Raw genomic sequence first — 13,673 nt, 5'->3', positions numbered from 1 at the left:
GCACATGATCACGTATATGAATAATCTCTTGGTCAAACTCAGATATAAAATTCCTGTACCACAGACATATTGCAGATTTCCACATATCTTTCTGCAGTGCTACCAACAGCAACAGAGTCAAAGTGCAGCACATCCCAGATATGTCTACGTCCAGTATCTTCATGTGAGTCTCCTGGCACAGTTACCACCAGATTGGGATATTTGGCTGTAAAAAAACAATGATAAATAATGTTTTAAAATACCAGGACTATTGAAGCTTCCTACTTTGAAAGCATGTGGACCTTCAGGTTGCAACAAAGAGTGGGCAACCAGGAACTAGGATGGTAAACATCCTGTATAATGGGAACAGTCTTAAATTGGAACAGTCAGATAGGACAATTCAAAGCAAAATGCTTACCACAGACATGGTCCAGTCACTTCCAGGCAACTTGTGGAGGAAAGTGCCACATAGTCACTGCTGACTTACAATGACACTGTAGTTGTCCAGACAACACATGAACACAGCTGGTTTACCAATGCTGAACATTCTTGGTGGTCTCCCATCCAAGTACCAGCCAGGGCCAACCCTGCTTAACATCCAAGATCTGACAGGCCAGATTTCATTGCTTGGCTTTTGAATGTGTTAATAATTCCAGTATACACAAATAGTGGGTTTATCTGTGTATGTGACTGATTAGCATGAACACATCCTCTCTTCCTGACTGCTCATCAACCTGAGGATGGAACTGGGAAGCAAAACATCACACTTTATGCCCCTCGGTAACAGTGTCTGTGTTCTTAGGCAGTGCCAAATGCCAGCCTCTGCCTACTATGCCTATCTTTGTGAGGCAAAAACTCTGTCTCTATCAGTGCAATCCATGGCAGGGGAGTGGGATGGGGACAATTTCATGGTGGCCAGGGCTGGCACTGCTGAGGGAAAATAAGCTGAAATTCCCAAACCTTCCCAACTCTGTTCATTTTCAATAGCTTATGACTACTGTTTTTATGGTATAAGTCACCAGCAGGTGTAAAGGACATTCCCAGACTGAAAGTCCTGTGGAAGCCAACTAAGGTTGGCTCCACCCCTGGGAATGCCCTCACCCGCGTCGGGGCAGGATACTGCACTAGAAGAGTGCCAGCTGTGACAGTTTCTTTGTTTGGCCCCATGGAGCAGCATGGCACCCCACTGCTGGCATATCTGCCCATGGTACTCACATCAATACACCCTCATACAACATCCATGAGTCTTTCAGTCCCCACCATGGATTGCACTGTATAGTAATTCTGCAACTTCATCTGTTTTCCCAAAAGTCTAAGATTTACCTTTTTTCCTCTCTGTAACATCACCTGCTTTTTCAGGAATGCTAAATGTCAACCTCTGCCTATTATGCCTTCTTGCCTGTCTTCCTTATGGTGCCAAATGTTAGTCACTGCCCACTGCATGATGCCTTTCTTTGCTTATTGTGTGGTGCTGCCTGCCAGTGGCGGAGTTGCAAGGGAATGGGGGGTGCGTTGTGCACCGGGCGCATGCCTGGGGGTGGAAAATCGCCCCCGGCCCCTTCCCCTTTCCCTTGCACCCCCACACCTCTCCCACGCAGCCCCCCCATGCAGCCCCCCGCCCCTTTCTCATATTTACCTTAGTTCCTTTTCTTTTTCTAGTACTTTTTCTGGCTGAAAAAAGTGGCCTATTTACAGTTCAGGCTAGAAACTTCCTGAGGAACTACAGTTCCCGGGAGACCTTGGGGCTCACAAGGTCTCTTGGGAAGTATAGTTCCTCAAGCAGTTTTTAGCCTGAACTGCGAAGAGGCTGCTTTTTTCTGCCTAAAAAAGTACTAGAAAAAGAAAAGAATCTAAGGTAAGTGTGGGAAGGGGAGCGGGGGGGGGGGGTGCCGTGCAGGGGGGGCGCCACGGGGGGCCATGTGGGGGCAGAAAAAACACACTGCGCACTGGGCGCAGTTTGGCCCAGCTACGCCTCTGCTGTCTGCCTTTCAGGGGTGACCAAATTCCTCTCTCTACCTCTTGTATAATCTTGTTCATGTTCTGGGGATACTACATTTTTATGTCTTCCCATTCTACTAGGTAAGAATTCCTATAAGGGTCCAAACTCCAGTCCGTATTTCATGGTAACTATATAAGTAACTTTCTAGATGTTATACCAAGGACATAGGTAAGGGGGGGTTCTCGGGTTCAAATCTCATCATTACATGTCCGAAGCTCCAGCCCTTGTTTGTGGGGTTTTTTGTATTTTTAGTGGGTTTTTTGTTTTTGGCCTGCAGGGGGCGCATTTTTGGTCTAGCAGCACCAAAATTTCAGGGATTTTTTAGGAGACTCTTCTGATGATACTACCCAGATTTGGTGAGGTTTGGTCCAGGGGGTCCAAAGTTATAGACTCCCAAAAGGGGTGCCCCCATTTTCCATAGTTTCCAATGGGAGCTAATAGAAGATGGGGCTACACCTTTGAGGGTCCATAACTTTGGACCCCCTGAACCAAACTTCACCAAACCTGGGAGGTATCATCAGGAGAGTCTCTTACTGATACCAACCAGGCTTTGTGAAGTTTGGTCCAGGGGCCCCAAAGCTATGAACTCCCAAAAGGGGTGACCCCCATTTCCCATTGTTTCCAATGGGAGTTAATAGAAGATGGGGGCTACACCTTTGAGGGTCCATAACTTTGGACCCCCTTAACCAAACTTCACCAAACCTGGGTGGTATCATAAGTAGTGTCTCTTACTGATACCACCTAGGCTTTGTGAAGTTTGTTCCAGGGGGTCCAAAGTTATCGACTCCCAAAGGGGGTGCCCCATCCCCCATTGTTTCCAATGGGAGCTAATAGAAGATGGGGGCTACACTTTTGAGGGTCCATGCTGGAGAATAAACCACCAAAACAGCATCACTTTCAATGTTGTTTTAACTGGGGACCCCAGATTCTCCCTTTAAGGTGGATTTAAAAGAAGAATTTGGGCTCTCTAGTTTCAACACCATTGAAAGTGACTCTGTTTGGGGGTGGATTCCAGCATCACAGAGGCCTCCCATTGGTGGGGGACCCCCCGCAAAACTCAGATTTTTCAATAGGCTCCATTTTCCTTAGCTACGCCTCTGCCCAGAGGGGAGGGCAGAAGGGGCTGCTGGCTGCCAGCTGGGAGCCCAGCTGGTGGGGGGCAGGGCAGGGCAGGGCAGGGCAGGGCAGGGCAGTCTTCCATCCCTGGCCTCGGTGAGCTGCTTTTATAAGCACTGAGGCCGGGGGTGGGGCTTGGAAAAGCATGGCCATGCCCCAGGGGCGGGTGGGGGTGTGGCCCCGACTCTCCCAAACCTGCACCCCATAAAAAATCTATACCTGCCATCCCTGGAGGTGCTGGCGCTGTGCCATTTCTTCTAGGTTCACAACCTTTATTTTGCCTACAAAACCAAGATCCTTTTCTCCTGTCTCTCTCGCACCATCTTGTGCACTATTGCTTTCAGAGTCTACACATCCTCACCAATAGCTGTCAGTCTCATGGACTTCTGTTCCTGAGTTTCTCCAAAGCTGCATGTTGCTGACACATCATGCACCAGAGCTGCCTGAGGGTGAAAGGTCACCTTTATGGTGCACTCTTGACCTGGATTCAACATGCCACGAGAAGGAATAAAGTTGAAAGGGGTTGGCACTTCCCAGCTAAAACTAGTATATACATCCCTAGAAAAAAGCAGAATTATGCTATAAGCAGGAAGTTCTCCAACATGGAAACTGAATTACAAACCTGAAAAATATGTGGAAATGTGATATTATGTATCCTGTTACATATGAAAATATAAGTACTGGAGATGGTACATCATGCCATGGAATTTCTTAAAAAATGATAATGCAATATATACAAAGATTTCTGTCATGTCTCTGAACATCTGCTCATAGCCCAAAGCAGACTTAACTGATCATCCTAGCCTAGCAATCCAAGAAAGCTAGGTAATCCCTGCAACATTCTACTAAACTTAATCATAGAGATGTTGGCCTGAATCGGCAAGTATTGTATTTTGTTTGGCTCCTCAGTCATTTATGTTTACACTGCTCTCCAGTTACTTGGCTTTATTTCCAATAACTTGTAACTCCTGCCCCCCAGTAGTTTCCCTTTAACTCTCTACTGTTCTTTAAACTCCTGCAGCAACTGTTCCTACTATTCAGAATCCCATTATTCCCTGCTTTTGCAGTCCCCTCTTTCCATTTTTTCCTTGTGATTACTGCATCTTCATTCAGTCATCAGAAGTACAAGACCGATTCTGTGGGGTTCCACAGGGCACACTCCTGCCTCTATTCAACTGCTATGCAAAGCCCTTAGACCAAATCATTCATAGTTTGGGGGCTGGCCATCATCAATATGCTGCCTGCCAGCTGCACTTGAGTGGCCAAGAATGAAAAAACTGAAACTGAATCCTGAAAAGACAGAGGTAATGCTGGTTGAAAAGGCAAAGATCTTGAAGGACACTGTCCTTCCCACCTTTGATGGGGTTCAGCTGACCCTCAGTGAAGTGCCAAGGGGTTACACTTGATGCAGCATTATGACTGAAGAAGCAAATTAATGCAGCTGTAAAAAATTCTTTCTTCCAACTTGGTTTAGCCCAGAGGATGGCGTCACTACCTTTACTTGGCTGATCTGACCACTCTGATCCACACCATGGGGACACTGAGGCTAGACTACAGCAATGAAAACTTCTACTTTCTTTGATGATATGCACTAGACTGTTCAACTGTTCACCACTACAGTGAAATTATTTTAAGAAATCTAGAACTAGAACTACCTAGAACTAGGACTGTCACAGTCCTCTTTTTCAAAATGTGAATGTTACTATGGATATGAGTACACACAAAAACATCTAGGCTGGAGCACCTTCCTATTAGCTAGTCACATCCATCCATTTCTTTCAACCCGATTATGATACACTGATATTTTATATTTAGTATATGTATATCACTTGTTGAAATCCTTTAACTGCAACTTCTCTATAAAACTTACCAACAATCATGCAAGGAATATTTGTTTTGTTATTCCTATAATAAAGTGTGTGGGAGGGGGTTCTTATGGTATGAGACAGTGGCTTGTCTAAAGCCACCTAGTAAATTCATAGCATAGGTAAGATCTGAACAGGGGACTTCTGGTTCAAAGCTATTCTAACAGTGCAATTCAACACAGGGTCACTCAAAGCCCCGTGAAATTAATTGGCTCAGACTGAAATAACTCTGAACAGGATTGGACTATCATTCTCTGATTTTTTTCTCCAAGTTAGATTCTTACTAGGAAGTTAAGAGATACTGAAATGAAAGCTTAAAGACCCAATTTTACTCTGAACAGGAGTCCAGTGGCACCTTAAAAACCAACAAAATGTATTCCAGCTCAAGATTTCATGAGTAAGGGCTCATTTCTGCATCAGATGCATCAGCTCTGACTCCCAAAAACTTAAGATAAATGTATCTATCCCACACTAATTTATTAATCTAAAGTACCACACTGGACTTACATGTTATTTAACTGCTACACATTATTATTATTATTATTATTATTATTATTATTATTATTATTATTATTATTATTATTATTATTATTATTATTATTATTATTATTAATTAAATTTAGTATACCACCCTATCCCCGAAGGGCTCAGAGGGTCTATTCAACTGAACTTAAGTTTATTGTAAAAATTCTCAAAACCCCATTCACAGCTTCCTATAGCATCCAGATCAAATGTAATTTTAAGCAACTAGCAGTGTTCTGTATCTTTACTGCTATGCTGAACCTTTAATAGCAACCTTGAATGGAATTGGCCAGCAAACGAGTCTTACAACAAATTGAGAAATGTTTGAAGGCAAAGGACAAGAGCACTCACCCATCATTGTAGAGGATAAATGAAGCCCCTGTGGAGTCATAGACAGCACAGGAAGGGAGGTGAATGCTGTCTGGGAAAAGCAAACTGATGTGCGGCAGCTTAGCACACAGTGCAACAGTGAATTCTCCCTCTGATTTTTCAAAGTGGATGCTGTCTTCATACTCTTTCTACATAGGAAGCGAAGTGAACAGTCAGGCGGTATGACTTCTCTATCGCAAATGCAAAGAACATTCAGAGCACTTCTACATACATAAAGCAGGAGCTTCACACATTCATGGCCCCCAGCAGAAAAGAAAGGACTGACTGCACATGAAACTATGCCAGCAGAAAGGTCTGTTTCTCCATCAGTTCATTCACTGCAATGTTTTAAATATCAGATGGGTAAGGTCATTACTTTATCTTTTCTAGAGACATTTGTGTGACTATCACCTACAGGCTATTGACACCACTACTATTTTGACTGTGCCCAACAAGTTATACCCTCCCTTTTCTAAAATTAGTTCTCTTCCAGTTAGGAAGAAAGTCCTAACTTGAGTTAGTACATCTGTGACAACCACACTTTAAACAAACAGCAGAATATATAGTGTCATAAGTTGCAGCAGGGATAAATATATCACCTTCATCCACACACACATACTAGCCAGTTCAAAAGTCTCCCCCCCACCCCCACCCCCGCTTTGTAGGGAATGCTGTTCCTATACACAGTTGTTCTGGTGGTGTTAGAAAAGAAAAGACTACATATCTGGCAAACCTTTTCCAAAGGTCGGAAGATGATAGGCAGAGTTAAGGACATCCCAGGGCTCAGAATAATTGGCTGTGGGAAGATGGTGGTAAAGAAACGTGTAGTCGGCGGTCTGAAAAAACAAAGGCATCAAGTAAAGAGGATATGCTAAGTGATGTGCTAAGTAAAAACAAAAAACAAAGGAATGAAATTTCAAGATGTTCTGTTCTACTCATGTATGAAACAAACAGATTAACAAAGGTTACACCACATACTTATATTATTTATGTTTATTTATATTAAAAATAATCCTGTGTAAAGAATATTAAAATGATGAAGAAACCTTAAGTTTCTGCATAACTGAAAAATAACACAATACACAAAAATCAATGGATGCTAACAGTACTCAAGCAAACTGGAAAACTATACTATTACAGCTACATTAAATCAATGGTATGCCAACATTCTTCAGTATTTTTAACACATGTTTTAGTTAATACATTATTTCCCACTCCCCTGCAAAATGCATAAGAGACAGTTTGTAGCAATAACATCTAACAAAACCAAATGTTTAAAAGGATAACATCATTAAAATTAGCACCTGTTTTCCTTTTTAAAAAATCCTATCAGCAATAACAGTGAACAAACCTGAATAAATTATGCCCCAAAACAATATAACAAACATGATATAATATTATACAAATAGATCAAGACAATATAAATGATCAAAGAAAACCATAAATCATTCTCAACACAGGCAATAAAAATTAACACAGAATTGGGGGGAGGGGGAGGAAACAGTAGCCTTGCATCCTAGCTTGCAACAATTTAGGGTTTTATGAATAACAACCACTACGATGAATTGGATACAGAAGTAAACTGGCAACCAGTACAATAGTACTTCAAAACTGGCAGGATATGTTCTCTGTAAATGACTCCAGCAACTAATCGTCTTGCTGCACCTTGCAAGAATAAGTCCCACTGAAACCATTTGTAGGTAAAGCACACATAGGATCAGCTATGCAACGTGTGGATTGAGCAACAGCTTATTCTATTTGAATGCATTTGTGTACATTTTAAACAGCTACAGTTTCAAGTGAACATCAACTTGTTTTAACAGTGTTTTGCAAACTAAAACTGGGTTGGCTAGGGAGATTCAAAAGAGCACTAGTGTTGGCGCTCTTGTAGAAAGAAGCTGGTGCAAAATGGAAAAAGCACAGGCTCTGTTGCCTTTCATATGGCCTACCCACCTGAACCTCAACTTCTGGGTTTTCAGACAAACGTTTTTCAGAGTTAAATGTTTGATGAATTCTTTTCCCAGACACCATCGATGCCAGTAAAGAGCTTCAACTACTTCAATGCCCCAGAAAGTACTCCTCTCCTTCATTTTCCTCAGGGAAGAGATGAAAGGCCTTTGTATGGGCACTGTTACCTTTTGAAGGAACAAGGAAATTTGAGATATATACTCATTAGTTCATCAGAATAAAAAGTTATCTAAGTGCTCCTAAGAATTAACAAAAGAAACCAGGGTTACAATGAAACATGATAGAATGGTCAGAACAATGCCAGTGGAAAAATACTCATGTCTTCAAATTGGGCAAGATAACTCTTTTGCCATCTTAGCCACAAAGACTACACACCTGAGTGGTACCACCATGACAGAATCTCTGAAAGGGGTCAGAGCTGGATGTACATCTGTGTACTTGAGCAAGCATCTTTGCACCTGGGAAAATCAAAAACATGATAGCTGTTTAGAAAATGACAAACAATCTCAGTTGCTGGTGGCAGAAGACAGCCTTCTAACATCCAGTCACACTGAAATTATTGAGCTGATTACTCCCCAAAGCTGAAAAGAGGGGTGGGTTTTTTTCTGTGACACTTTCTACACTGTGAAAGATTTTTATTTCAAGACAGAATGCCCTAACTGCATAAAACTCCCTAGAACATCTGGCATGATCTTCTTAACAATGCTTACCCAGAAAACCCCAGGCAGTTGTCTCTGCATAAAAGGAAACTTTCTCCCAAATAAGTGTGATATTTCTGGATTTTCAGGATAAACAGAAATAAGATTGCAGTTAATATGTATATACACTGTAAATCAGTTGCCTGAATCTGTATTATAACAGGGAGTGTCATTCTGGCCAGGGAAGTAAAAGCCAAATTACACGTGACCTTAAGTATATACAAAATATTTGTATTACATTGCACTCACAAGAATTATATTTTAAAAGTTTACCACCATTTAAAATTGGTAATGACTTTGGCATATTGTAGTCAAATATTTTTTTTCCTTTCCTTTTTGCAAATTGATGCAGAAAGGAATGTATGAGTCAGCAGTTTTTCATACTCCTTTTTCCTCTTCCTCCTTTTCCTTCATTAGTATCTTTTGCTAGTTTGTAAAACTCCATTAAAAACCCAGCACTTAGATAACTATTTTAATTCCTTATTTGACTTAGCACTGACATACACGCACACACTGTGAAAACTGATTCAGTATGGACAGTGGGTTTTGAAATTAATTTACTATAAATACTAATATTTATTTTTTAAATTACATTATGTCATACCATATACTTGTGTGTATATTTATAAATTCTGATATCTGAAGAAGACCTTTGGGTCAAAATGTGTCAGGTCAATCAATCTTGGCAAGAGCTTATGTGCTATTTCATCAATCTTTGTAATAGTTTATGTGTTATTATTGTGTGTGGGGGGGTATTATTGGAGATGCAACTCCTGGATTTATATTTCCATTGAATTTCCCCAATTTTAAATGGTTGTAAATGTTTTTAATATAGTTCTTGTGAGTGCAGTGTAATACAAATATTTTAATATACTTAAAGTTTTAATATTCCCTCAGTTTTTCTTAATCTTTTAGATCCTGGCTTATTTTATAGGCTGGGTTTGTGACACTTGTCTTCCTTTGTGAGTCTTGAGTTCCTACCCTGGCATGAAAGCTTGATTGCACCAATCACCCTCAGTCTAACCTACCTCACAGGGTGGTTGTGAGGAGAAAATGGAGGAGAAAAAAACAAAATCATTTTCTACTCCCTCTGTTGGAGTGAAGAGCTGAGCATAAATACTGGTAAATATATAAACCCTGAGCCCCAAGGGGGAGGGCAGTATATAAATTGAATAAAACAAACAAACAAACAAACAAACAGGAAAATATATAAACTGTGACATATATAAAACTGTGGCATGTGGTTTGACATTCCAAAGTCCTCACCAGACAAGTGAGCCCACAAAAGATTATGCCACAATAAATCCGTTAGTGTTGAAGGCGCCACAAAACACTTGTTCGTTTGGGTCTGGAAAACAGGATAAAATATCAACCAATGCACAATCAACATTGGGCAACGCAAGGGAAAGGTGAAGTGGATGAGAAGGCAGGCACAGTCTTCCTCTTAGGTCAGAGGAGCTTTGAGAGGGGGCAAGTTAGGGGGTGGAACAGAAGCCTGTCGCCAGGTTAGGGCTGTGCAGGGGGCAGGGGGGAAAACTGCACGTTCTGCTGTTCCTACCTAATTCTCCTTCCCTCCTCAAAACAGGAAAACCTGGAAGGCAGAGGCGTGATAAAACGGGCTCGAGGTTGCCGCAAAACTCGAAACACCCCAGTGTTACTATGGAAACAAGACGCAGAAGTATCCAAGCCGCCGTTCTGAGCAACTAACTACGGCAAGCAAGACGGGTCGTATTTTGAAGGCAGAGAAGGGCTCGAGAAGCAGGCGGTTTAGAGGAATTTGAATGGTTCAGAAGAATAACACACACACAAAAAAGGAGACGATTTAAAGCACTCTGTAAACTATGTAGCGGGACCAGCTCAATCCTCCCGCAACCTTACGGGGAATGGAACTTGGTTCCTTTTCTGAGGCTGTGCTGATGGCTCCTCTTTCCGCTACTACATAAAGGAATGAAGCGAGGAGGGAGAGACTGAAAGGGAACATGCCTGTTCCTCGCCCAAACTCTTTCTGCCATAAAATCCTTGCCATAAAAAGAAGCAAACTGAAAGGCAACTGAAAGTTGTCAATTTGTCCATTCTTGTCTCTTGTTTAATGAACGACAAAAAACGACAAAAAAACACACACACACAATTTTTGTCAGGAATTAAGTTACCAACAGTTACATGTTTCTAAGTCTACTGAAGTCAGTCTAACTGCTCAGGATTGCATGGCAACCAACAGCAACAAGAAGTCCTTCAAAAATGTCATCAGTGACGGCATGACTGAAGTGAAACGTGGAACCCTTTACTACTTGCAACTTGATTGCACTCCTGTGTACATTTAGTTGGGATAAAGTGCTCCTTTCTTCTGAGAAAATATTCAGCACTAGGATGTCAATCAACTTCACAATGATTTAATCTGGAGGTTAAAGTAATATTTTTCTCAACAAAATTTGAAATGTTTGCTCTGACCTGAGAACCAGCAGTGGTGTAGTGGTTAAGAGTAGTGGACTTTAATTTGGAGAACCAGGTTTGATTCCCCACTCCTCCACATGAAGCCTGCAGGTTGATCTTGGGCCAGTCACAATTCTCTCAGAACTCTCTCAATCTCACCTACCTCACAAGGTGCCTATTGTGGGGAGGGGAAGGGATTGTGATTTTAAGCTGCTTTGAGACTCCTTAAGGCCAAGAAAAGAACGGGGTAAAAAAGCCAACTAAAAAAAAGGACTTTACATTGTTTCCTGCCTCAACCCACAGAGGGGTTTTTACTAGATAGCCAGTAGCTAGATAGGGACCTAGGAACTGGCACCTTTATCATGCTGGCTCTATCCCTTTGATATTAGATTGCTACTCTCAGGGACTTCCTTCCGCCTTCTTCTCGCACACTTCTCCATTTTACTTTCACCATGCCTAGAAGGAGGATGGGTCCTCTAGGAATCTGTCTCCATCCAGCTAGAATAGGATAGAGTAGTGAACCTATCGATCGATCTATCGATCTATCATCATCCAGAATGGAGTTCACTAATAAACACTCTTTTTATTAGATTAGAAACGACAAACGACTCCGACTTTCTTTTGTGCCAAAGCTCACTTGCAAGCTCACATCCACGTGCGCAGGTAAGCTTACGCTGTGTTTAGCCACCAGTGCGCTCTGCTTGTTGTGCAGCAGGAAAACACATTACAAGGTGCTGTTTCTCCCTTCAAAAATATTATTTTCAGAATTTCAGAGGATAGCCATTTTGGTCTGCAGTAGAAGAGATGCAGTGAAAGAGAGCTTTGACTTTTGAAGCTGATACCCTGAGTTGGATTGTAAGGTGCTACTGAATTTGAATCTACCACTTGATTTACACAGATGGCTGTACGGCTTCAGTGTTTGCAGTTATCAACACTACCTAAGTGTCTATGCAAGTGAAGCCCTTGTTTTTAAAAAGCCCTAGTAATCTCAGCAACAAAGTCCATGAGGATATAGTGTTATACTCCTATCAATAAACCCAACTTGCATCTGCTTGGCTTTCAGGAACCTCAGATGTTATATGTGAGGGAGCCAATATTCTCCGGCCTAGTCTGAATTTTATTCTCACGCAGGCAGAGAACTTTGCATGTCTTTAACAGCAGTGTAAAATAGACTAAAAAAGTGAACTTGAAAACATTTTACACACCTTTAAAAAATATTCTAAATATGTCAAACATAACTTTCTCCCCTAGATTGTTTTAGGCTTTCTTTTGTTCTCCTACAAAATGTGGAGAGCCATTATGGTGTAGTGGTTAAGATGCTGGACTAGGTTCAAATCCCTGCTTGCACCATGAAAACCTGTTCAATGACCTTGGGCCAGTCACATTTTCAGCCTTGATCTTGGCAAGTATTTGGATGGGAGATCTCCAAGGAATGCCAGAGTTGTGACACAGAGGTAGACAACAGCAAACTACTTCCCAATGTATCTTGCCTTGATAACCCTACAAGGTCAACATAAGCCAGATGTGACTTGACAGCAAAAATTAAAAAGTGAGAAGTGAAGTGTTTCTGTTTAGTTGTGCCAATAGAATGCTTATGCCATGCAACTGTGTTTTGATAACTGAGAGAAGTCAACTTTGTACTGAAGCAGTCTAAAGTACTGAAGCAGTCTAAAGGGTCTAAAGAACGATACCAAATGGAGGAGGACCAATCAGCTGAATCCAGACAAAATGGAGAATATGTTTTTGAGAAGGAACCAAGATGTTTTTGAAGATGTATGTTTGCATGTGATGGATAGTGGAGCTGTTTTTATTCCCCTTCTTTGACTGCTTCAGAAGCAGTAGAATGTGTGGTAAAAACCAGCATCAGTATGCTGGCTATAGCCTTTCCACCTCCTTGATGGAAAAAAGGGGACCCCCGGCTAGGAAGTTCATGCCATCAGCTGCTAAAAGAATGAGGCTGCCAATCATCTGGAGCAAAAAATGTCTTGCCCCATTATTTACCAGGTGATGTTATTTCCCTCCATGCCATGATAACCTTCAGCTTCCCATGTCTGTGCACCAAACCTTTATGAAAGGAGTCTGACTTTTTATCTAAGTCTGTTGGCAACCCTACAAGAGATCATCTAAGCCTAGGCTACAGTTGGTTCTTAGTTCCTTATTCACAGTTTCTTGTCCAGTCTTTGTGAATCCAACCACAAATATTGATACTATAGTCAAAGGCTTTCATAGCCGGAATCACTGGGGTGTTGTGTGGTTTCCAGGCTGTATGGCCGTGCTCTAGTAGCATTTTCTCCTGATGTTTTGCCTGCATCTGTGGCTGGCATCTTCAGATGATCCTCTGAAATCAGAGTCAAGCGGGATTGCATTTGCTTACTCAGGATATTCCAAGGAGACAGACCATGCTGCTCTGTACTTAATGCACCCTTCCTCCAAGGATACCATGTTATTTCCTCCCTATTTTACCCTCACAACAAAAATCCCCACAAGACCAGTGCGAAGAGATTGACTGACACGTGAATTGGATACTGCTTTATGCTGAATCAAACCATTTCTCCATCAAGATCAGCATTGTCTACTTAGTGTGGTAGCAGCTCTGCAGTCTCCAGCTAAGGTCTTTTGTGTCATCTATCACCTGTTTCTTTCAACTGGAGCTGCCAGGGGATTGAGCCTGGGACCTTCTGCATGCTAAATAGATGTTCTGCTACTGAACCACGGCACCTTCCCTGA

At 41.8% G+C, this 13,673-nt stretch overlaps 1 protein-coding gene across 1 annotated transcript in view; it reads right to left on the bottom strand.

Moving 5' to 3' along the window:
- CFAP65 (cilia and flagella associated protein 65) overlaps positions 1-10,154 on the bottom strand; it is a 46,658-nt gene extending 36,504 nt beyond the window's left edge. The window contains 7 exon segments of the mRNA XM_048485445.1: positions 60-205; positions 3,456-3,652; positions 5,833-5,999; positions 6,584-6,686; positions 7,804-7,985; positions 8,194-8,276; positions 10,075-10,154. Coding sequence (XP_048341402.1) covers positions 60-205; positions 3,456-3,652; positions 5,833-5,999; positions 6,584-6,686; positions 7,804-7,985; positions 8,194-8,268 — 870 coding nt within the window. The 5' untranslated portion in view covers positions 8,269-8,276; positions 10,075-10,154.
- Positions 10,155-13,673: the final 3,519 nt, after the last annotated feature.

This window comes from Sphaerodactylus townsendi, linkage group LG02 (genome assembly GCF_021028975.2).
Source record: "Sphaerodactylus townsendi isolate TG3544 linkage group LG02, MPM_Stown_v2.3, whole genome shotgun sequence".
Classification (NCBI taxonomy): domain Eukaryota; kingdom Metazoa; phylum Chordata; class Lepidosauria; order Squamata; family Sphaerodactylidae; genus Sphaerodactylus; species Sphaerodactylus townsendi.
The sequence above is the reverse complement of the archived record's forward strand: the minus strand, read 5'-3'. Positions and strand labels throughout refer to the sequence as shown.